Source organism: Oryx dammah, unplaced genomic scaffold (genome assembly GCF_014754425.2).
Source record: "Oryx dammah isolate SB20612 unplaced genomic scaffold, SCBI_Odam_1.1 HiC_scaffold_2, whole genome shotgun sequence".
NCBI lineage: Eukaryota > Metazoa > Chordata > Mammalia > Artiodactyla > Bovidae > Oryx > Oryx dammah.
Window position 1 is genome coordinate 177628860 of NW_024070186.1, and position 25839 is coordinate 177654698.

Sequence of the window (25839 nt, forward strand, 5' to 3'; positions counted from 1 at the left end):
GGGGTGGCGGGTTGGCGGGGGTTGGGGTTTGGGTGTTGGGGGGGGGGGCGGGGGGGGGCTCGCGCCCCCCGCCGGCCGCCGCGCCCCCCCCACGGGCGGTGAAGTTGGTATCAGAAGGCCACTGGGTTGACCAGCTCCATCCTCCACCTGGGGCTGGTCAGTGTAAAAAAACATGTTTTTGGCAGCAGGATAGTGAAGATGTTTCATTCTAACAGTTTCTATATTCTGTATGTTGCAAACTCATCTGCTGAGAGGGGCAGCAAAGGGCAGGCTTTGATCACTGGCAGAGTATGGAAAGGGTCTGAAAAGCTGTTTGCAGAATGGGAGAGCGAGTTGGCCAGAGGAACATGTCAGAATTGCTGGCTGTGCTGAGGCCCCCAGTGGCAGGAATCAGGTATTTGTAATGGAGCCATCCTGCTGGTTTCAGACATTCTCCAGCAGTACTTTCCCTTCTTCCCCTCCATCTGTGTTCACTTAGATTGACTTCCAGAGACTGCAAGGAGGATGAAGGTCTCCTAAGCCACCCCTTGGAACCACCCCTGCCACTTGGTGGAGCAAACTGGCTCAGAATGGATGCTGGCAAGCAGGGTCTACAGAAAGAAAGATGCTGAGCTGCTCCTCCTTGCAGCTCCGACCATGAAAAAGGAAGCTGTGATGGGCCCTAAGCTGGCAGGGACCAATGTCAGAACAGACTGGATGGGACATTACCAGTTGGATTCAGTTATAGATTAGATGGGGTTTCTCTGATAGCTCAGTTGGTAAAGAATCTGCCTGCAATGCAGGAGACCCTGGTTCAATTCCTGGGTCAGGGAGGTCCCCTGGAGAAGGAAATGACAACCTATTCCGGTATTCCTGCCTGGAGAATCTCATGGACAGAGGAGCCTGTCAGGCTATAGTCCATGGGGTTGCAAGAGTCGGACATGACTGAGCAACTAAACCCCCACCATAGATTAGATGTGAGTGTTGCTGGGTTACTAGTGGCTGTTGGGGCCATTAAGTGAGACATAAAGAGATAAATGGTAAGGAGAGGGAAAATAACTGAAATGTCAGGAGAAGGACTGGTAAGTGGGGTAAAGGGATTGTGTTCTCAAAGCCAAGAAAGAACATGTTCCTCAAGAAGGAAGGATTGGGATAATGCCTCAGATACCACAGAGGGCAAAACAAGGCCAGGACAAAATGGGACTGCTCAGAGAGAGCTGCTTCAGAGGGTGAGGAGGCAGAAGACAGATGTGACAAGTTGGGGATGAATACGAGGGGAGGAAGCAGAGCTGTTGAGATTTCTCTCAAGAATTTGGGGAAGAAAAGGAGTCCTATAGGGCTGTATTGGGAGTTTATGAGGAAACAGATGATTTGCTTTTTGAAAATCAGAAAGACAAATCTTACAGCACAGTAACTATAGTTAATAACACTATATTGCATATTTGAAAGTTGCTAAGAGAGTTCCCAGGGGGCTCAGTGGTAAAGAATCCGCCCAATGCAGGAAACACAGGAGATGTGGGTTCCATCCCACGTGGTTGTTGGAAAGATTCCCTGGAGGAGGAAATGACAACCCACTCCAGTATTCTTGCCTAGAGAATCCCATGGACAGAGGAGCCTGGTGAACTACAGTCCATGGGGTTGCAAAGAGCTGGACGTGACTGAGCAACTGAGCACTCACACAGCACAAGAGAGTAGCTCTCACAAGTTCTCATCAGAAGAAAAATAAATTATGCATTGGTAATGGGATGTTCACGAGACTTATCATGGTGATTTCACAAAATATCCATTTATATGTTGAATCATTATGTTGCACACTTGGAACTAATGTACTATTATATGTCAATTATATCTCAACTTTAAAAATAACTAAATAAATAAAAGAACAAAAAAAAAGACTTAAACTAATGGGGAGAAATTAGAGAAAGGGGAACCCTTTGATGGGTGGGTACAGCACTTTATGGTTTACATGGGCCCCTTCCATGTTCATCCAGCTTAGCCCTCACAACAGCCAGGAAGTCCACCTTATTATCATCTGCACATTGAGCTGGGGAAACTGCTATGAAAGTCACAAGGCCAGGAGATGGGAAAGCTGGGCCTCCAATCTGGGTTTCTGAATTCACATCATCTACAGTTCACGATTCATTGCCTGTGTACTAAGTCGCTTCAGTCGTGTCTGACTTTTTGCGACCCTATGGACTATAGTCTGTCAGGCTCCTCAGTCCATGGGATTCTCCAGGCAAGAATACTGGAGCGGGTTGCCGTGCCCTCCTCCAGGGGATCTTCCCAACCCAGGAGCAAACCTGCACCTCTGACGTCTCCTGCATTGGCAGGCATGTTCTTTGTTACCGGAGCCACCTGGGAAGTCCCCCAACATCTATTAGCCAGTCCCATTTAATGCATAAACATTCACTAACTATGTAATTTGTGCCAGGATGGCCAGCACCTGGCTACTCATACGTGGATCACGGACCAGCCTATCAGCCTCACTGCAGAGCATTTTAGAAATGCAGAATCTCGCCCCCCTCCCTAGACTTATAGAATCAGAATCTGCATTTCAACAAGACCCGAAGGCAATGCGAATGCATATTCAAGTGTGGGAAGGGCTGACCTAGGGATCCACTCCCAGGGCCAACAGAAAGTAGGCTTAGGTGTGGAGAAGGAGCTAAGCCCAGACCGAGAGAGAAAGTGAGAGTCTCAGAGTTACCCCCAGCAGGTGCCCTGATAGTGTCCCCGTGGTCAGGCCAGGCTAGCCCGCAGATGGCACCTGAGAAATTGAAGGCCAGTTGCCCAGAAACTTATTGGAGCTGTAGGTGCAGCAGCAAAATCCATTCATTCAACACCCACGGTAACCATTCCTCCTTTCCAAGCCCAGATTCTGGAGAGCGGAGCTGTGCATTCCCAGCCTAACAGATCCATGCTTTCGACGCACACCCAGGCTCCTCCAGACACGGCTTCTCCAGACATGTTTCCTCCCCCTCGCTTCTCAAAACTGCTTCCGTGCAGGCTATCTTCTCCCTAAATAAGATCAATGGAGACTTTTTAACATAACATTTATTAGCTAGTTTTTTTAAACTACAAAAGGGAAAAAAATCCAATGAGTACAGAGAGATCAAGGTGAAAATTAGGCCCGTTCTACACTACAGGCCATCCGGGTCCCGCAAGGTAATCACAGTTAACAGTTGACAGTGTATCTTTTTAGAGATGGTGTATGCATGTCAATGGTGGGATCTGTGTGTACATTTTGTAGGTAAATAGGCACACACAGAACTCGCTGTTCTGCGTCTTGCTTCTTGTTCACTTAATAATACATCTTGGACTCCTTTCTGTGTCAATAGCTATAGATCCACTTTATTTTTTCACAGCCATAAAACAAGCTATTGTCTGACTTCACTAGAGCTTATTTAACCAGCTTCCTACCAATGGACATGTAGATTGTTTCTGGTCTCTTTCTGTTACAAACAGTCAGTTATTAGGTCAATGCCAGCTGCTGTAACAAACAAACCCCAAGAGAAAAGTGTGTGTCTTGCTCACGATAGTCCAAAGGGGTTGTTTCCCTAATTATATGTGGTCTTCATGCCCCTTCTCCCTTTTAAATCTTCCAAGGCCTCAGAGTTCTTGGCATTTAGCTTGTAGATGTAAAACAAAATGAAAAGGACACACCTACTTTGTAAACACCTGGGCCTGGAGGTCACAGAGTTAGAACCAGCCACAGGGCCCCACCGCAGCGGGTGCTGGGAGATGTAGTCCTTGGCTGGGCCACCACCCCCTAGAGATAGCACTATACAATGGAGTGAGAGGCAGGGATCTTTGGTGGATGCCTCCCCATCTCTGCCACACATACTGCAACAAACATTCTTGCACACAGGTCTTCACACACTTGTAAAATTAAATTTCCAGAAGTGGAATTGCTGGGTTAAAGGGTATGTGTGTTTTACCTTTGGGTAGATAATATCTTCAGTTCAGTTCAGTTCAGTTCAGTTCAGTCGCTCAGTCGTGTCTGACTCTTTGCGACCCCATGAATCGCAGCACGCCAGGCCTCCCTGTCCATCACCAACTCCCGGAGTTCACTCAGACTCACGTTCATCGAGTCTGTGATGCCATCCAGCCATCTCATCCTCGGTCGTCCCCTTCTCCTCCTGCCCCCAATCCCTCCCAGCATCAGAGTCTTTTCCAATGAGTCAACTCTTCGCATGAGGTGGCCAAAATACTGGAGTTTCAGCTTTAGCATCATTCCTTCCAAAGAAATCCCAGGGTTGATCTCCTTCAGAATGGACTGGTTGGATCTCCTTGCAGTCCAAGGGACTCTCAAGAGTCTTCTCCAACACCACAGTTCAAAAGCATCAATTCTTCAGTGCTCAGCCTTCTTCACAGTCCAACTCTCACATCTTACATGACCACAGGAAAAACCATAGCCTTGACTAGACAAACCTTAGTCGGCAAAGTAATGTCTCTGCTTTTGAATATGCTATCTAGGTTGGTCATAACTTTTCTTCCAAGGAGTAAGCATCTTTTAATTTCATGGCTGCAGTCACCATCTGCAGTGATTTTGGAGCCCAAAAAAGTAAAGTCTGACACTGTTTCCACTGTATCCCCATCTAGGGCTTCCCAAGTGGTGCTAGTAGTAAAGAAACCGCCTGCCAATGCAGGAGACATGAAAGATGCAGGTTTGCTCCGTGGGTCGGGAAGATCCCCTGGAGGAGGGCACAGCAACGCATTCCAGTATTCTTGCCTGGAGAATCCCATAGACAGAGGAGCCTTGCGGGCTACAGTCCATGGGGCTGCAAAAAGTTGGACATGACTGAAGCGACTTAGCATGCACACATGCACAGATAATATCTAATTATCCTTCTAAAGATGTATTGATTTATGCTCCCTCAAAGTATTGGCAAGTACTTTGTTCTACACACTCTTGCCAGCAATACTTGTTATAATTTATTGATTTATTTGGCTGTGTCAGGTCTTCACTGAGACACACGGGATCTTTCAGTGTGGCACAGTAGCTGTGGCACGTGGGCTGAGCTGCTCCACAGCACGTGGGCTCTTAGTTCCCTGACCAGGGATCAAACCCACATCCCCTTTATTGCAAGGCATATTCTTAATCACTGGACCACCAGGGAAGTCTTAACAACTGCTGTAATTTTTAAAAGTATATTTTTCAGTCATACAGGTGAATAATATGATCTCATCTCAGTTTTAATTTGCATGTCTTTAATTTTAACAGAGATGGAGTATCTTTCCTTAACTTTATTTCCCATCGGTAACTCTTTAGATATTAACTTCTCACAGCCTGTGTTCCTTTACTCTACCAGCTGGTTCTTTTTCTTATTAATTTGCAAGGACTTTGAAAAATATATAAAATATATAAATGCATGCTGCTGCTGCTGCTAAGTCACTTCAGTCGTGTCTGACTCTGTGCGACCCTATGGACAGCAGCCCACCAGGCTCCTCTGTCCACAGGATTCCGTAGGCAAGAATATTGGAGTGGGTTGCCATTTCCTTCTCTAATATAAATGCATATATAGATATTAAAAATATATGAAATCATCCTTTGTTTCCCTATCTCATATGATGCAAATGTTTTTCCAGTGAGTCATTTTCCCATTATTTTATTTATGGTATTTTTCCATCCCAGAGACTTACATTTTTTATGTATCTAACTTTGCAGGCTTTTCCTCCATGAGTTTTGTCTCGTGCTTAGAAAGGCTGTCCTCGTGCCAAGATTAATTTTATATTCTCACGTTTTCTTCTAGTGCTAGAGTCACACTTGCTTGAATCCGGATTTTGCAACTTGCTGCGTTGATTCGGTGACTGACTTCAGTTCTCCATGTCCCAGTTTCCTCGGCTCATAAAGAGGAATACTGAGAGTGCTGGGCTCGTGGAGTTAATGTGAGGACCAAGGGAGATGGCTCATACACAGAGTAGCGCATCTGACCACTGGTCCCTGAATGAGAAATCTTAGCTATTAGCTTGTTCATGATGTCCAGGGCATCAGTGACCCCATCTCTATCAGCTTGGGCTGCTATCACAAAAATGCCATAGGCTGGGAAGCTTCCATAACAGAAAGCTATTTCTCACAGCCTGGAGGCTGGAAGTCCAAGATCAAGGTGCCAGCCAATTTGGTTCCTGGTGAGGACTCTCCTTCTGCTTTACAGACAGACATCTTCTTACTGTGTCCTCACATGGCAGAGAGGGAGAGATCATCTCTCCCTTTAAAAAAAAATTAATTTAACTTTTTATTTTGCATTGGAATATAGTTGAGTAGCTCAGCTGGTAAAGAATCTACCTACAATGCAGGAGACCCCAGTTCGATTCTTGGGTCAGGAAGATCCACTGGAGAAGGGATAGGCTACCCGCTCCAGTATTCTTGGGCTTCCCTTGTGGCTCAACTGGTAAAGAATCCACCTGCAATGCGCGAGACCAGGGATAGGCTACCCACTCCAGTATTCTGGCCTGGAGAATTCCATGGACTGTACAGTCCATGGGGTCATAAAGAGTTGGATGCGACTGAGCAACTTTCACTTTCATAGTTGAGTAACAATGTTGTGTTAGTTTCATGTATACAGCAAAGTGATTCATTTATACGTATACATGTATCTGTTCTTTTCCCAATTAGGTTGTTACAGAATATTGAGCAGAGTTCCCTGTGCTATACAGTAGGTCCTTGTCACTTCTTATAAGAGCATTAAGGCCCCCTCTCTTGTGAACTAATTACTATAAGCCCTGCCTCCAAATACCATCACATTGGGAGTTAGGGCATCAACATATAAATTTGAGCTGAAGATGACGGGGGACACAAGCATCCAGTCCATAGCAGACCGTGTGTATTGGCTGATGTAGGCTGGGTGCCCTTTTTTGCAAGGTGTACAACATAATAAGGATTTTGGTATAAATCATCATGGTAGACATAGATGGCACTAGTGGTAAAGAACCCACCTGCCAGTGCAGGAGACATAAGAGATGGGGGTTTGACCCCTGGGTCAGGAAGATCCTCTGGAGGAGGAAATGGCAACCCTCTCCAGTATTCTTGCCTGGAAGGTCCCATGGACAGAGCAGACTGGTGGGCTATGGTCAATAGGCTTGCAAAGAGTCAGACACAACTGAAGCAACTTAGCGCACATGCATGCTAAGTGATTGTGAAGTGATTGTCACAATTGGGTAAATGAACATATTCAGCACCTCACAGAGTTGCCGTTTTTGTATGTGTGTAGTGAGAACACTTAAGACCTACTCTCTCAGCAGATTTGAAGTATGTAACACCAGAATGTGAACTCTTGTCACCAGGCTGTTCATTAGATCCCCAGATCTATTCATCTTCAACTGAAAGTTTGTACCCTTTGACCTTTATCTCCCCATTTCCCTCTGCCCACCCCCAGCCCCCAGCAACCACCATTCTACTCTCTGGTTCTGTGAGTTCAACACACAGATCCCAACTGTAATTGAAATCATATAGTATCTGTCTTTCTGTGCTTGGCTTATTTTACTCAGTCATAAAAACAGAAGGAAAACCTGCCGTTTGGGATGGCATGGGTGAACGTGTAGGACATTATGTGAAGTGACCTACATGCCCATTTCTTCTGGTTCAGCTCAGTTCAGTTCAGTCGCTCAGTCATGTCTCTTTGCGACCCCATGAACTGTAGCACGCCAGGCCTCCCTGTCCATCACCAACTCCCGGAGTTCACTCAGACTTGTGTCTATCAAGTCAGTGATGCCATCCAGCCATCTCATCCTCTGTCGTCCACTTCTCCTCCTGCCCCCAACCCCTCCCAGCATCAGAGTCTTTTCCAATGAGTCAACTCTTCGCATGAGGTGGCCAAAGTACTGGAGCTTCAGCTTTAGCATCATTCCTTCCAAAGAACACCCAGGACTGATCTCCTTCTGAATGGACTGGTTGGATCTCCTTGAAGTCCAAGGGACTCTCAAGAGTCTTCTCCAACACCACAGTTCAAAACATCAATTCTTCAGCACTCAGCCTTCTTCACAGTCCAACTCTCACATCCATACATGACTACTGGAAAAACAAGTGGCAAAACTCACACTCAGCTCTCTGATTTCAAACCCCACACCCACAACCAGCCACCAAAGTAGCCTACTGCCCTCCAAACATCTCCATGTGGATGTACCAGGCAAGGAGGATTCTATTCTGGTTTCTATCTGGCACCTGGTGGGACTCAAGACAAATTCAATAATTCACAAAGTAGAGGTGAAAGAATAGCTATCACACAGTAGAAGAGGCAGGCAGGGTTACACTGTCTTCTCGTCATCACCTTGGGGAACATGCCAGAGCCCTAACCACTTGGGGGTTAATGCTCCAGGAAAGAGACTGTGCCCAGACACTTACATCAGCTTCCCTTCTTATGGAGCAGAGGTGAGGACAGCCTTGTCAGCTGGGAGACAGCCAAACTGCTAGGACACCAGGCAGGCTGGACTGAGGTACCAGCTGTTTACACGAGTTAGTGGGGAAAGCCAACTGCCCAGGCCATGGGGACCTTGATGACTGTCGGAGATGGGGTTCAGGCCTGGCCCCTCCTAGCAGAAGAGGAACCCACCAGCCCTAGTGGGAGGCCAAGTTCCATCAGCCCCTCACACTGGGAAAAGGAGAGCCCCCTTCACCCCTCAGGTTTACAAGGCTGTCACCTCCTTAAGGATCATGCCTGTCTTTGTATCCTGGCATACAGCAGGTGCTCAATAAATGTGTATCCAATGAATGAGCACGTGACTGCTTACCAGGCCCAAGATAGGCACTGTTGCCAGAGACTTGATGGTGCTGAGCCCTGCCTTTGTGACCTAACACTCTAGGGTGATGACAGATAATGTGTAAAAAATGAGTTATGACTGTAGTGAGTCCCATGGAATCACAGGGATAACAAATACCTAACTTCTAGGAAGAGGGAGATAATAAAGGCACAGTCAGGGAAGGCTCTCTGGTGGAGGTGATGATGAGCTAAGGGCTAAGGCATGAAGAAGTTCTGCCTGACCAGCTACAGAGGCTTCCCCCAGAGGCCACAACACATCAGAGGTTGCTTGGCATGAAAAAATGCAGTTTCGGGGGAGAACTCTGAATAGTCCAGTCTGGCCAGAGCCCAAGATGGCCGTGGGCTGAGTCAAGTAGAGCCACCTAAATCCTGTTAAGGCCTTTATTCTGTGAGCAGTGAAGAATTACTGATGGGGTTCAAGCTGGGACTCAGCGTGGATGCACCGTTTTCCTCCCCAGTCACATCAGTGTAAGGATTTGAGCCGAGGTCTTGGAAGGAGGGGGTTCTGAGATGCCGGAGGGGCTGCAGGTCTGTGCTCACAGGTGCTGTGCCTATGCTGGCCAGCACATGGAGGGTGAGCGGGTTTAGCGGGTGTAGTTTTTGAAGAACCTGTTTCTTGCAGGAAAGACTTTCCCCTCCTCTTCCACTCCTAATTATCCCTCTGGAGACGGCAATGATTTTTATTTTTTCCCAAGGAGCCTGGTTGCCCAGCCAGGAGCTAATAAATCACCAAAGTCCCCCAGGCAGCCATGCCTTTTAGAGCACACTCACGGGGTGCACAGATTTAGCAGGAAAGGAAATCTTCTGATGAACCCTTCCGGTGATAATCGGGGTAAGCCAGCCCCAAACACCATGTCCCTGTGTGGACAGTGGGGCCACAGAGCTGCCTCTTTTCTACTGAGTGGGTCAGAAAATGCCATTTCCGGAGAGTCTCAAGCTAACAAGACAGTGTTTGGATTTTTTTTCTTTCTTCTTTTGGTAAGGGACACAGCAGTCTGTGATTTTTTTCCCTTGGGGAGAAGACATAAAATGGACTTTGGGGCACAGATATCCACCAGACCAAAGCCTTGCCTTTTTTTTTTTTTTTTTCCTCTTCAGCAAATATTGACTATGCGCCTACTAAGTGCCAGTACAACCGAGAAAAAGACAGACACCAGTGCTCTTCTCTTGGAACTTCCTATCTATGGTTGGGCTGGGGGAGGGCAGAGATATCCTTCAAATAAATATTTAATGTCTTAGATAACAGTGAGTGTGATCTCATTACTTTACAAGGATGTATTTTATTAAGAGCATGCTTCCCAAGCTTCTCTGATCATGAGTCATGGAGCAGGGCGCTTGTTAAAATTGTAGGCTCCTAGGCTGCACCCTAAACCCACTGAAGCTGAATATACTGAGACTCTTTTCCTCTAAGGAGAAAACACTTCTGAGCTACTGTATTGAAGGCTATGCAGCTAAAGGAACATGCGGTCCTCAACCATGGTTCTCAGCCCTGGGGGCCCCCTGGGATCAGCTGGGGAGCTTTAAAGTTGCAGGTGCCCAGGCCTCTGCACGCCCCCAGAGATTCTTACTTAATTACTCTGATACGGTGGTATGGGACTTCCCAAGTGGCACTAGTGGTAAAGAACTCACCTGCCAATGCAGAAGACATAAGAGATGAGGGTTTGATCCCTGGATCAGGAAGATCCTCTGAAAGAGGGCATGGCAACCCACTCTAATATTCTTGCCTGGAGAATCCAATGGACAAAAGAGGTTGGCGGGCAACAGTCCATAGGATTGCATAGAGTTGGACACAATTGAAGTAACTTGGCACACATTAGCATGTGTGGGGGTATTTATCGCATCTAGTTTGACTTCCCCACTACAGATGGCCACAGTCCTGTCCTCTTTCAACATCAGAGGGAACCTGGGTGAAGGACACTGTAGATGGCAAAACAGAAATGGCACAAGATCTGTTCCTTTCATTCTCATTTTACCTTCTAATATTGGGAAGTTTTGGCTGAAGCAGAGCTTGAATCCTCCCTCAGCTCATGAACCTGAGCACATGTGGCCATGATGAACTTTTTTAAATGGCACAGTGATCCCTTTACCCCAGGACTATCTGCTGGAACCTTCCTCTGCCCAGGTCCAGAATGCCAAGAAAAGGCCAGGCTTCATAATTTCTGCTAACTTCTGAGGATTCGAGGTAATAGGCACCTACCTTTGACACTAGATCTTTGATCAATTTATTGAACACCTATGTTGTGCCAGGTTTGTGCTAAGAAGGCAAAAATGAATAAGAAACATGCCCCAAATGCTGATGATCTCTTGATATAAATGGATGTGTACTTAGTAAGTACTGCACAATGGGATGAGGTCTTAATAGCTGGATTCAGGAAGTGTCATGAAATCATTTTTTAAAAAGTGTTCACAGAGGGTGTGACTTTTCCTTTGGATTTGGAAAGGTGAGTAGATGTTTGCCAGGGTTAAAGAGAGCAGAAAGATGGTCCAGAGTCTTAAAAATATATATATGAAAGGACAGTATGTGTTTGATGAGTGAAATTTGTGCTCAATATAGTTATAAGCATCAAATTTCCAGGAGGCAGCAAGAGATTAATTCTGGAAAGGTAGATGGCAGCCTTGAGTACCAAGTCAAGGAATATAGGCTTTATTCAGAAGAATGGCTTATGGTTGACACGATTGGATTTGCTTTGTTTTTTTTGTATTCTCAGTAGATATTTTATGAATCAAGATGCAAACACAAAAAACGTGGAGCCCAACATTCTTGGCAGATGCTTGCCTATCTTCTTATGGAGAAAGATGTTTACAACTTTCAGTATCGACTCATCTAAATATTTTATCACTGTCTGTGACTGCATTCATTCACTTTATTTTTTAAGCTTTTATTGGAATATAGTTGCCTTACAATGCTGTGTTAGTTTCTACTATACAGCAAAGTGAATCAGCTGTTACATATACATATATCCCCTCTTTTTTGGATTTTCTTCTCCTTTCGGTCACCACAGAGCAGTGAGTAGGGTTCCCTGAACTATACAGGAGGTTCCCATTAGTCACATTTACACAAGAGGGTGGATTTGCTTTAGCATGATTCCCTTGATGGACACAGAATGCAGAATGGATTGAAAGGGAGAAGAAAGTAGAAGCATGGAGGTCAGAGAGAAATCTGTTGTCAGAGGAACAGATGACATGAGCCTGAGGTATATGAATGGGGCCAGGAGATTGGGGCGGACTTGAGAACTTACCAGGAAGACAGACATTAGACGTAAGAAGGATGTGAGGTTTTTGTGCTTTGTGAGTGGATTCGTGGTGATACCATCTACAGAAACAGGCAAAAGAGAGAAGTATGCATGGGAGGAAAATGGCAAGGTCATTACCGAGATGAGGTATCCAGTCCACAGACAGTTGGACCGTCCAGCCCAGAGCGTGGGAAACTTGGAGCTGCAGCTGTGAGGAGTAACAGTTCCCAGGTGGTGCTAAAGGCTAGGGAGGAATAGGATCATCCAGGAAGAAGAGAAAGGGGAGATAGACTCCTGGGAAGGTTCGCAGTGATTTGAGGAGAGTTGAGAATGTGGGAAGGGGGTGAAGGCTGAAGTGCATATCTGAATTAGAATGTTGGCCTCACGTGAGCCCTAGAAATACTGATGGAGACCTGACTTGTGCCATAGCTGTGGTAGCCTTTGCAGAGGGAGATGCAAATAAGGCGCACCTGCCCTGCCTCATGCAGTTTATAACCAAGTGGGGGTGCTTAGCTTAGCATAGCTTCCACAGAGAGGAAACCAGGTTGTGTAAGGCACATTAGAATTCTTGGGTTCCAAGCAACAGAAATGGACTCTGATTAACTTCAAGCAGTAAAAAAAAATTTCTTAGAAGTATGTGCAGTAACTTATAGAACTACAGAGGAAGGTGGGCAAACCAGGTCTGGCAAAGGGCAGGAACCAAGAGAGCTGAGGGATTTGGTAAGAGACACTGCTGGGGAGGCTCCTCCAAGCTCCTGTGTCTGGCTGGAAGATTGAGTCTACTCTCCGTCTTCATCATATATTTTTTGTCAGTCACACACCCTCTCCTTGGACTGCTAAGTTTATCTAAAGTAGGAGTGGTTCCTTTGAAAGAAATCTGGGGGCTACTACCAGATGTGGTGGAAATTGTTGCTGAGCAGGTTCAAATAACAGATGGGCGGTAAGTCCAATTGGTGAGTGTTAGACCACTTTCTGTCATTTTTGCAGAGCCATACAGAAACAAAAGGAGACTGAAGCTTAAAAGGGTTATGCGGGTGAGAGAAAAGTTCAGCTGTTTGTTAGCATCTGGAAACAAATCAGCAAAATTTGAACAATGGCATGAGGAGGATAAATGAGCCTAAGGGAAAGACTAATGCCCCCTTCTCACCACAGATCAAAGAGATGTGTATCCATAGGGTCTCCTTCTGTGTTACCATCACACAGGCCTCTATTCCAGTGACCTAATGAGAAAGAAATATGTAAGGTGTCCTTTGATAGAACAGAGAAAATTTGAAGTGCGCGTTTGGCTCATGGTGTGATGATCTATGCATGATATTGCTTACAGTGTGGTGTTTATGTCTTCCGTAGTAACTGTAATTTGGTTTTGTAGCTGATATGCCAATTAGGAAGGGTGGAACTTCACTTTAATGCACAGCTTGGGGAGTGACGTGACACCCTGACGATCACTGGAATAGGTCAGAAGTTTCCAAACTGGTAGCAGAGAGAGGTGTTAATTGGCGCTCCTGGCAAAGGTTCATAGCTCCTTAGCCAGATAAGCTTGGGAAATGCTGCAACCTGTTTTCCTCTCTTGGATATTAATTGGTGTATTAAAGGATATTGCAAAGAGATATGTTGAATGGCTTATCGGGTCAACTTTTTGTGTGCTGAAGGCCTTATACCCCCATAAGGCTTGGAAAGTCCCTAAGTTTAAATGCACTGTCACTGATATGTAATTTCATCTACTCTGTCATTAAGGCCAACACCTCATTACAATGTGTTCCAAGATCATAAAATAATACAGGCAGATTTCTAAGAAAATCCAAAGAAAACTATTCAAGTGCACCTGGGATTATTTGCTAAGAATGATATCCTCAGTATTAATAAGTACTATTAAAATTTTCAACCCATCAAGGTCTATTACAGACTTGGGCTTGGATGCAAAATATTAGTTGCATCAGCTTCTCAGCTGCAAAAAGAACTTGAAGATTCAAGGGGGAAATGAGAGGTTTGTATGGAAGGCAGCGGAGTCAGGGGTGGGTGGTTGGGGGAGGGATCTGAGAGCACATGTAGGCAAGTGAGCCCCTGTATAACTTGTCCTCTGAGGCTAATGGTGGTGGTGGTGGTGGTGATGTTAAGATGATGCTATGGAAATGATTGCTTCCTGGGTCCAGAGAAGGTTTAGAAGAAAGTGAAATAAAAAAGAAAATGAAATCAGATGAATTTGAAGATCAGGTGCAATGAATCTGAGACAATGGTAAAGACAGAAAGAAAGAAGGTTTTGGTCTGTGTTTATTTCCTGTGGCCACCATGACAAATGCCCTGAAAGGAGGTGTCTTAAAACAATGGAGATTTATTCTTTCAGGTTTGGAAGCCAGAATTCTTAAAAGCAAATTGTCAGCAGGGTTGGTTCATCCTGGAGGTTCTGAGGAAGAATCTGCTCCATGCTTCTCTCCTGGCTTCTGCCGGCTGCCAACAGTGCTTGTCATTTCTTGGCTTGTAGACATATCACTGTATGCTCTGCCTTCATCCTCACATCTCTTCTCTCTGTATCCCTTCTCTCCTTCTCTTCTCTTCTAAGGATATTCCTTACAAGGAACCCTAATCCAAGATGATCTCATCTCGAGAGCCTTAATTTACTTCCTTCTACAAAGACTCTTTTTCCAAATAAGGTCCCATTCATAGGTTCTGGGTGAACGTATCTTTTGGAAGATCATCATTCAATCCACGACATAGCCCTAGAGTAGAATTTCAGGGTGAACCTTTTCAGAATTAGGGCAATTCCAAGGACAAAACCTAACATATGGCCATGAGGAAGAGTTTGCTAAAAGGGAAGAGAAAATGGAGGTATTCAGCTAAAGACCTGTGAGGCCAGGTTACTGAAGAGATGACTATGCGGCTGGGACAAAGAAGACTAGACACCAGGTGTCTCTATTCATAGGACCGTGAAGCTGCCTGCTGTGGGGTCTGGGAAGCCATAGTGTTAAGAACAGGTAAAGGGTGGGACTTCCTTGGTGGTCCAGTGGTTAAGGCTTTGCACTTCTAATGCTGGGGGCATGGGTTTGATACCTGGTCAAGGAACTAAGATCCCACATGCCATGCAGCACAACCAAAAATAGATAAATAAATAGAATAAACAGTTTTTTAACAAATAAATAGGGAGTGGAGGAAGGGTGATTGTGTATTAGTGGTTCTCCCCTTTATTTTCACATTGAAATCATCTGAGGAGCTTCAGAAAAGAACCCACCCCCAAATATTTTTAATCAGTTAGTCTAGAATGGGGCTCAGACATCTGTGTATTTTTTTTATTTTTTTATTGAAGGAAAATTACTTTACAGAATTTTGTTGTTTTCTGTGAAACCTCAGCCTGAATCAGCCATAGGTATACATGTATCTCCTCCCTTCTGAACCTCCCTCCCATCTCCCTCTCCATCCCACCCCTCTGGGTTGATACAGAGCCCCTATTTGAGTTTCCTGAGCCGTATAGCAAATTCCCATTGGCTATCTATTTTACATATGGTAATGTAAGTTTCCATGTTACTCTTTCCATACATCTCACCCTCTCCTCCCCTCTCCCCATGTCCATAAGTTGGTTTCCTATGTCTGCTTCTCTATTGCTGCCCTGTAAATAAAGCCTTCCGTACCATTTTTCTAGATTCCAAATATGGGCATTAGAATATGATATTTATCTTTCTCTTTCTGACTCACTTCACTCTGCATAACAGGTTCTAGGTTCATCCACTTCATCAGAACAGACTCAAATGTGTTCCTCTTTATGGCTGAGTGATATTCCGCTGTGTATATGTACCACATCTTCTTTATCCATTCATCTGTCAATGGACATCTAGGTTGATTCCATGTTCTAGTTATTGTAAATAGTGCTGCAGTGAACAATGGTATACATGTGTCTTTTTCAATTTTGGTTTCCTCAGGGTATATGCCTAGGGGTGAGATTGCTGGGTCCTATGGTGGTTTTATTCCTAGTTTTTTAAGGAATCTCCATAAAATCTTCCATAGTGGCTGTATCAATTTACATTCCCAATAACAGTGCATAAACATTCACTTTTCTCTACACCCTCTCCAGCATTTATTGTTTGCAGACTTTTTGATGATGGCCATTCAAACTGGTGTGAAATGATATCTCATTGTGATTTTGATTTGTATTTCTCTAATAATGAACAACATTGAGCATCTTTTCAAGTGTTTGTTAGCCATCTGTATGTTTTCCTTGGAGAAATGTCTGTTTAGGTCTTTTTCCCACTTTTTTATTGGGTTGTTTGTTTTTCTGGCATTGAGTTTTATGAGCTGCTTGTATATTTTGGAAATTAATCCTTTGTCAGTTTCATTTGCTATTATTTTCTCCCTATCTGAGGGTTGTGTTTTCACCTTGCTTATTGTTTCCTTTGCTGTGCAAAAGGTTTTAAGTTTAATCAGGTCACACTTGTTTATTTTGGTTTTTATTTCCATTACTCTAGGAGGTGGGTCATAGAGGATCTTGCTTTGATTTATGTCTTCGAGTATTCTGCCTATGTTTTCCTCTAAGAGTTTTATAGTTTCTGGTCTTACATTTAGGTCTTCAATCTGTTTTGAGTTTATCTTTGTGTATGGTGTTAGGAGGTGTTCTAATTTCATTCTTTTACACGTAGCTGTCCAGGTTTCCCAGCACCATTTATTGAAGAGGCTGTCTTTGCCCCATTGTATATTCTTGCCTCCTTTGTCAAAAATAAGGAACCCATAGGTATGGGTTTATTTCTGGGCTTTCTATCTTATTCCATTGGTCTATATTTCTACTTTTGTGCCTGTACCATACTGTCTTGATGACTGTAGCTTTGTAGTATAATCTGAAGTCAGGAAGATTGATTCCTCCAGTTCTATTCTTCTTTCTCAAGACTGCTTTTGCTATTTGGGGTCTTCTGGATTTCTGTATGAACTGTGAAATTTTTTGTTCTAGTTCTGTGAAAAATGCCATTGGTAATTTGATAGGGATCACATTGAATCTGTAGACTGCATTAGGTAGTGTAGTCATTTTCACAATATTGATTCTTTCTACCCAGGATCATGAAATATCTCTCCATCTGTTTATGTCATCTTTGATTTCTTTCATCAATGCCTTATAATATTCTGTGTACAATTCTTTTGTCTCCTTAGGTAAGTTTATTCCTAGATATTTAATTCTTTTTGTTGCAATAGTGAATGGGATTGATTCCTTAATTTCTCTTTCTGATTTTTCATTGTTAGTAAATAGAAATGCAAGTGATTTCTGTGTATTGATTTTGTTTCCTGCAACTTTGCTAAATTCACTGATTAGCTCTAGTAATTTTCTGATACTATCTTTAGGGTTTTCTATGTATGTTATCATGTCATCTGCAAACAGTGAGAGCTTTACTTCTTTCCTGATCTGGATTCCTTTTATTTCTTTTTCTTCTCTGATTGCTGTAGCTAGGACTTCCAGGGCTATGTTGAATAATAGTGGTGAAAGTGGACACGCTTGTCTTGTTCCTGATCTTAGGGGGAATGCTTTAAGTTTTTCACCATTGAGAATAATGCTTGCTATAGACTTATCATATATGGCCTTTACTATGTTGAGGTAGATTCCTTCTTTGCTCATTTTTTGAAGAGTTTTAATCATAAATGAGTGCTGAATTTTGTCAAAGTTTTTTCTGCATCTATTGAGATTATCGAATGGTTTTTATCTTTTAATTTGTTAATATAGTGTGTCACATTGATTGATTTGCATATGTTGAAGAATCCTTGCATTCCTAAAATAAACCCAACTTGATCATGGTGTATGAGCTTTTTGATGTGTTGCTCAATTCTGTTTGCTAGAATTTTGTGAGGATTTTTGCATCTATGTTCATCAGTGACATTGGCCTGTAGTTTTCTTTTTTTGTGTTGTCTTTGTCTGGTTTTGGTATCAGGATGATGGTGGCCTCGCAGAATGAGTTTGGAAGTGTTCCTTCCTCTGCAATTTTTTGGAAGAGTTTTAGAAGGATAGGCATTAGCTCTTCTCTAAATGTTTGATAGAATTCTCCTGTGAAGCCATCTGTTCCTGGGCTTTTGTTTTTTGGGGAGATTTTTGACCACAGGTTTAATTTCAGTGCTTGTAATTGGGTTGTTCATAATTTCTATTTCTTTCTGGTTCTGTCTTGAAAGATTGAACTTTTCTAAGAGTCTGTCCATTTCTTTCAGGTTATCCATTTTATTGCCATACAATTGTTCATAATAGTCTCTTATAATCCTTTGTATTTCTGCCTTGTCTGTTGTAACCTCTCCTTTTTCATTTCTAATTTTGCTGATTTGATTCTTCTCTATTTTTTTTTTTTTTGATGAATCTAGCTAAAGATTTGTCAGTTTTATCTTCTCAAAGAACCAGCTTTTAGCTTTATTAATCTTTACTATTGTTTCTTTCATTTCTTTTTCATTTATTTCTGCTCAGATCTTTATGATTTCTTTCCTTCTACTAATTTCGGGGGGGGGGGGGTTGTTCTTCTTTTTCCAGTTGTTTTAGGGGTAAAGTTAGGCTGTCTGTTCAATGTTTTTCTTGTTTCTTGAGGTAGGATTGTATTGCTATCAACTTCCCTCTTAGGACTGCCTTTGCTGCATCCCATGGCTTTTGAGTTGCCATGTTTTCATTGTCATCTGTTTCCATAAATTTTCTTTTATTTACCTTTTGATTTCTTCAGTAACCTGTTGGTTATTTAGAAATGTGTTGTTTAATCTCCATGTGTTTGTGTTTTTTACAGTTTTTTTCTTGTAATTGATATCTAGTCTCATAGCGTTGTGGTCAGAGAAGATGCTTGATACGATTTCAATTTTCCTAAGTTTACTGAGGTTTGATTTGTGACCCAAGATGTAGTCTTTCTTGGAGAATGTTCCATGTACACTTGAGAAGAAGGAGTATTCTTCTGCAATTGGATGGAATATCCTGAAGATATCAATGAGATCCATCTCATCTAATGTATCATTTAAGACTTGTGTTTCCTTATTAATTTTCTGATTTGATGATCTGTCTGTTGGTGTGAGTGAGGTATTAAAGTCTCCTACTATTATTGTGTTACTGTCAATTTCTCCTTTTATGTCTGTTAGTGTTTGTCTTATGTATTGAGGTGCTCCTATGTTGGGTGCATAAATATTTACAATTATTATGTCTTCCTCTTGGATTGACCCCTTGATCATTATGTAATGTCTTTCCTTATCTCTTGTAGTCTTTATTTTAAGGTCTATTTTGTCTGATATGAGGATTGCTACTCCAGCTTTCCTTTGCTTCCCATTTGCATGGGATATATTTTTCAGTCCTCTCACTTTCAGTCTATATGTGTCTTGAGAGCTGAAGTGGGTTTCTTGTAGACAGCATGTATATGGGTATTGTTTTCATATCCATTCAGCCAGTCTGTGTCTTTTGGTTGGAGCATTTAATCCATTTACATTTAAAGTAATTATTGATACATATGTTCCTATTGCCATTTTCTTAATTGTTTGGGGTTGGTTTTGTAGATCTTTTTTCTTCTCTTGTATTTCTTGACTATATAAGTCTCCTTAATGTTTGTTGTAAAGCTGGTTTGATGGTACTGAATTCTCTTAACTTTCGCTTGTCTGAAAAAGCTTTTTATTTCTCCATCAATTTTGTATAAGATCCTTGCTGGGTATAGTAATCTTGGTTGTAGATTCTTCCCTTTCAGTACTTTAAATATATCCTGCCATTCCCTTCTGGCCTGCAGAGATTCTGCTGAAAGGTCAGCTGTTAAGCATATGGAGTTTCCCTTGTTTGTTACTTGTTGCTTCTCCCTTGCTGCTTTTAATATTCTTTCTTTCTGTTTAGTATTCATTAGTTTGATTAGTATGTGTCTTGGCATGTTTTTCCTTGGGTTTATCCTGTATGGGATTCTTTGTGCCTCTTGGACTTGATTGACTATTTCCTTTTCCATGTTTGGGAAATTTTCAACTATAATCTCTTCAAAATTTTTCTCATACCCTTTCTTTTTCTCTTCTTCTTCTGGGACCCCTATAATTAGAATGTTGGTGCATTTGATATTGTCCCAGAGGTCTCTGAGACTATCCTCAGTTCTTTTCATTCTTTTTACTTTATTCTGCTCTTCAGAAGTTATTTCCACCATTTTATCTTCCAGCTCACTGATTCGTTCTTCTGCCTCAGATATCGTACTATTGATTCCTTCTAGAGTATTTTTAATTTCAGTAATTGTGTTGTTTGTCTCTGCATGTTTATTTTTTAATTCTTCTAGGTCTTTGTTAATTGATTCTTGCATTTTCTCCATTTTGTTGTAAGGGTTTTAATCATCTTTATTATCATTATTCTGAATTCTTTTCCAGGTAGTTTGCCTATTTCCTCTTCATTTATTTGGACCAGTTTGTTCCTTCATTTGTGTAGCATTTCTCTACTTTTTCATTATTTTTTGTAGCTTATTGTGTTTGAGGTCTCCTTTTCCCAGGTTTCAAGGTTGAATTCTTTCTTCATTTTGGTTTCTGCCCTCCTAAGGTTGGTCCAATGATTTGTGTAAGCTTCCTATAGGGTGAGATTTGTGCTGAGTTTTTCTTTGTTTTTCCTCTGATGGGCAAGGCTGAGTGAGGTGGTAATCCTGTCTGCTGATGATTGGGTTTGTATTTTTGTTTTGTTTGTTGTTTAGATGCAGCGTCCTGCACAGGGTGCTTACTGGTGGTTGGGTGATGCTGGGTCTTGTATTCCACTGGTTTCCTTTGTGTGAGTTCTCACTATTTGATACCCCCTAGGGTTAGTTCTCTTCTAGTCTGGGGTCTTGGAGTCAGTGCTCCCACTCCAAAGGCTCAGGGCTTGATCTTGAGCTTTGTGTGGCTCTATATTATTATTTTCTGCCGGCCAGATACCCCTGTCTGCTCTCAGCTGGTGTTCTGCATGCACTTCTGTGTCGAAGGTGTATTCCTGATGTATCTGTGGAGAGAGATGTACTCCATGTCCACCTGCTCCTCTGCCATCTTGTTCTCCGCCTGGATGCTTACTCAGTTTTGAACTGAGTTGGAAGCTATCAAGTTTCTGAAGAGATTACAGAACACCTATCTCAGCAGGGCTGGGTTTGTTGTTAATGAATCTCTACAAACAAAATCCGAGTCTGTCAACTAGTAGAAGTTTGCCTGTTCCTTTTCTCAACTGCCAAGTGCTGGGGGCAGGCAAACCACTGCAGGGAATCTTGAAGGAAAGAACCTCAGGATAAATGGTCCTAGCAGCTGCTAGGGTCTTGCCCCAGTATTCCTTGATCAGGATCAGCTAGCCATGAGCAGCAAGTCTTCTGGCTGGCTAAGCCAAATTGATACTGAGTCCAAGCTTGCTCTGCTTGCTGCATGACAAGCCAATGAATCTAAGAAATGAGGGGTAAGAAAGAGACTTTATTTGGGGGCCAACTGATCGAGAAAATGGCAGGCTAGCACCTCAAAAGAACCATCTTCCTTTAAAAAAAATTCTTGGGTGATTTAATGTGCAGCCAGGATTAAGAAAAACTTTGCTATCATTGTTCAGTCACTAAGTCATATGTCCGACTCTTTGCAGCCCCATGAACTGCAGCATGCCTGGCTCCTCTATCCTTCACTACATAAGAAAAACTAATTAAGGGTAAAACACAACCTTCAGAAAGAAGTAGCAACTGGAAACCAGAGGTGTTTCCTTTCAGGAGGACCTGAAAGAGATACACCTGAGAAGGAGACATCAGCTTGTCCTACCATCCTCCCTTAAACCTTAAGCAGAACTAGGAAATTAAGAGGAGAGCAAGAGGTTGCATTACTGGGCTTCCGACTGAGCCCCTCCCTCCACCCATCTCACCCCTGATATTCTGTGCTTCTTCAGTCTTTTACCAGGGATATATTTCAGATGTATTTCAGCAGGAAAAGACATCAGAACTCATTTCAAAAACACATGCTATTCCTACAAAACATGTCTTTCCTCTCCCCAAAAGACTTTCTTAATATATTTGGAGAGGTATCTTGTGCCAGAACAATATTCGGTGGCTTCTTTTGTATTTTTTGAATATGTAATAAACACAATAAAAATTTCAAGCAGCGTAAAAGATTATACAATAAAAAGTAATTCTCATTTATCCCTGACCTCCCTGCTCTGCTCCCACTCAAGGCCCCTCCCCAGAAGCAATTACTTTTATTGGTTTCTTGGTATCTTTCCCCAGATAAACAAGCTGTGTCTTGCCTTTTTTCATTTAAGCACTAAATCTTGGAAATCATTCCATGACAGTACACACAGCTCTACCCAACTGTATTAATTGGCTATTCCATCATGTATCTAACCCCTACTGATGGACATTTAGATTGGTTCTTGCCTTAAACTGTTGAAGACTTTGAAAAAAGGGTCAACAAGAGTTAAAACAGGTGCTTCATCAGATGAGAACAGGCGAGGCTCAAATGTCACAGAGGAGAAGGGCGGGCTCCCCTGGGAAGCTGGGTGGAGGGAAGTGATCTCCTGCAGGCCCCCAACACAGCCCTGGCTGATCATGTGCATTTCTGTCCCACAGGAGCCTCATGCCTCGGACCCTCGAGAGTCAGATCACACTGGAAAAGACCCCCAGCTATTTTGTCACTCAAGAGGCCCCTCGCCGGATCTTCAACATGTCCCGAGACACCAAGCTGATCGTGGTCGTACGGAACCCCGTGACCCGCGCCATCTCGGATTATACCCAGACGCTCTCCAAGAAGCCAGACATCCCTACGTTCGAGGGCCTCTCGTTCCGCAACCGCACGCTGGGCCTGGTGGACGTCTCCTGGAATGCCATCCGCATCGGCATGTATGCGCTGCACCTGGAGAGCTGGCTGCGTTACTTTCCGTTGGCCCAGATCCACTTCGTCAGCGGCGAGCGGCTTATCACTGACCCGGCCGGCGAGATGGGGCGCGTCCAGGACTTCCTGGGCATCAAGAGGCTCATCACGGACAAGCACTTCTACTTCAACAAGACCAAAGGATTCCCTTGCTTGAAAAAAACAGAATCGAGCCTCCTGCCTCGATGCCTGGGTAAATCAAAAGGCAGAACTCATGTACAGATCGACCCTGAAGTGATAGACCAACTCCGGGAATTTTATAGACCATATAATATTAAATTTTATGAAACTGTTGGGCAGGACTTCAGGTGGGAATGAGCCACGGAGATTCAAGGGCTCTTCCACTAGTCTCTTCCATGAGGTTTGCCCTGAGAGCCTCTGACCCTCTTCCCTCACCGAATCCAGGCTCCAGCCCCTATTCCCCTTTTGGGTTCCATCCTCTTGGAATGGGGAAGCCCAGCTAAAGGCCAAGAGACCAGGGGGTGTGTGTCCCTGCCACTAGCTCTGCCCAGTCTGTCCAGGCAAAGTTGATCTATTTCTAGCACATCCGGTCAGTTCCTAATAGTTTCCCTTCAGCCCATATGAGGCCTTGGGAAGATATTTTAGGAAGCACAGATCTTTTGATTATTGATACATATTATAAGTGGTGATGGTTCTGTTGCTATGAACACAGCAGTCTGTCCCATCACTGTCCACCCTGGAGTGGGCTTGTTAATTCCAAGTGGCATGTACCTCCCCTCTGAGCTTAACTCTCTGGAGCCGCCCTGGGTGATGGATGGGGACCAGCTTCGTCCTCCTGACCTTAGCAGCTCGTGCAGAGATTGTGGAGCTGGAAGTGTTCCCCCTGGCCACTCTTAGGAGACAGACCCTTTGCTGATGAAATAAACCAGTGATTTCAAAGCCTGTGATTTCAACTCTTCTTGAAGGGGAACTGTCTTTGATAACCACCCTGTGATTCTCCCTGCTCCCTGTGGACAAAAGCACATAATTCTGCTGTTACGGGTACTTTCCTCACACGAGCTTTCATGTTCAGCATGCAATGGAATCATGCTTGTCCATGTGAAATAAATACGGCTCTCTCGTGTCCTTATGGCTGGGCTTTTCTCTGTGAGTCAGGCCTGGGGCATGGCTCATTCCTCCAGCTCCTCCCAGCAAGGTGGGGCTGCGCTGAGGATGGTGTGGGAGGGCACTGAGAGGAGAAGCAAGTGGGTAGGGGAAGGAGAAGAGGTTCTTGCTGACAAAGGCTGGGGAGACCTGTAAGGGCATCCTCTTCCTGAAACATAGTCTGATGAAGTCCATGTAAGCGTTACATCTGAAATGAAGCCAAACTAGAGGCTGACAGGACATCAGACACGTTTTTGCTTGGCCAGCTTGACATTTTGAAATAATTTCCCATGTTACAAACTTGGGAGTGTTCATATAAAATATGGATTTCCAGCTTCTTAAAAAATTTTTTTTATTGGAGTATAGTTGATTTACAGTGTTGTGTTCATTCCTGCTCTACAGCAAAATGAATCATATATATATGTGTGTATATATATATATACATGCCCACTCTTTTTTAGATTTCTTTTCCCCATATAGGTCATTACGGAGTATTTGAATAGAGTTCCCTGTACTATAGAGTAGGTCCTTTATTTTACGTATAGCAGTGTATATATGTCAATCACAGTCTCACAATTTATCCCTCCCCCTATCGTTTCCCCCAGTAACCATAAGATCATTTTCTACATCTATGACTGTACTTCTGTTGTGTAAATAAGTTCATTTGCACCATATTTTAGATTACACATATAAGCAATATCATATGATATTTGTCTTTCTCTGTCCAACTTACTTCACTCATTGTGACATGGAGACTTGGCCAGCTTCATGACGGCCACCTCGGATGGGACCTGCACTCCTCAATTTTTCAGACCCCAATTGGACCCCCTCATCATCATGTAAGGCACTGTAATGCTTTACAGTGACCCTTGTAAGGCATTTGAGTTCACAGGCCTGCTTTGAGTATGTACCATGGCCTCAGAATAAAGTCTGAATCCTCCAGCATGGTGCTTGGGACAATGCCAATGGCAGCTTTGGGATTACCTTCTTCTCCCTCCTCACCCTCTGCTCCAGTCTTACAGAACTGTGTGCCTTTTCTTGACATTTTCTGTATCCATGCCTTGCTTGCCCCCAGGCATCTCCAGCTAATGGAAACCCCTGCTCCCATAAGACCTCATTCAAGTGTCTCTGGCTTGATATTTGTGCAGCCACCCCCCACCAAGCTGTTATCTGCTTGCTCTTCTGCACGTGGTAGTTTGTATACATCTCAGTTCTAGCTTTTATCACATTAGAGTATCATTACTTGTATAAATGCCTGTCTTGACCACAGACCCTGAACTCCCTGAGAGTCAAGACTGCATCTAGTAGGCACACAGCAAATTTTGAGGGATGAATGTGTAAGTGGATGAATGGATATTGGAAGTCTGGTGACATGGACAGGAATGTCCCATGGAACTGGACTCCTGGGACACTTGCCAGATAGCTCCACAGGACCCACGGGTAGCTGGGAAGGATCGCCGAACCTCCAGGGGCCCCTTTGCCCTTTGTCTGCTCTGTCAGGCATCATGGAAGTCTCCTGAAAATAAGAGTCTGACTTATAAGATTTACAAAAGCCTGAGATATTAGCTCTGTGTCTTAGTACGTTTTTCTACCCCAAGCATCTCAGGAAATGACTTAGGAAAATCAAATGACTGAGAATATGGTACCAATAATCCATGGTTCCAAGCATCCCCCATGGGCATGGAGAAGGGGGACAGAGGCCAGTGGGAGCTACCACCACCCAGAAACTGGGCACTGAACCTCTGGGGACCAGAAGAAGAATGAGTTGTATATGGACATTAATGAATTGCCCTTGTACATTCCCCTGTAAAAGTATTTGGTGTTCTGTGATCCTGACCAAGATTGTAGCCAGAAGGAGACAGAATGACACTGGGACCCAGAGGAAATACCCAAGAAACTGTGAAATGTGCTTTTTCATCCTGATCAGGAATTGGAATTGATGAAATTTCTGAATTTTGTATGCACAAATGCAGCTTTATTCCTTTGCA

General features: G+C 43.5%; 1 protein-coding gene across 1 annotated transcript in view; it reads left to right on the plus strand.

Moving 5' to 3' along the window:
* HS3ST2 (heparan sulfate-glucosamine 3-sulfotransferase 2) overlaps nucleotides 1-23837 on the plus strand; it is a 113548-nt gene extending 89711 nt beyond the window's left edge. Inside the window, exon 2 of the mRNA XM_040257773.1 lies at nucleotides 22447-23837. Coding sequence (XP_040113707.1) covers nucleotides 22447-23065 — 619 coding nt within the window. The 3' untranslated portion in view covers nucleotides 23066-23837. The remainder of the gene's footprint in view (nucleotides 1-22446) is intronic.
* Nucleotides 23838-25839: the final 2002 nt, after the last annotated feature.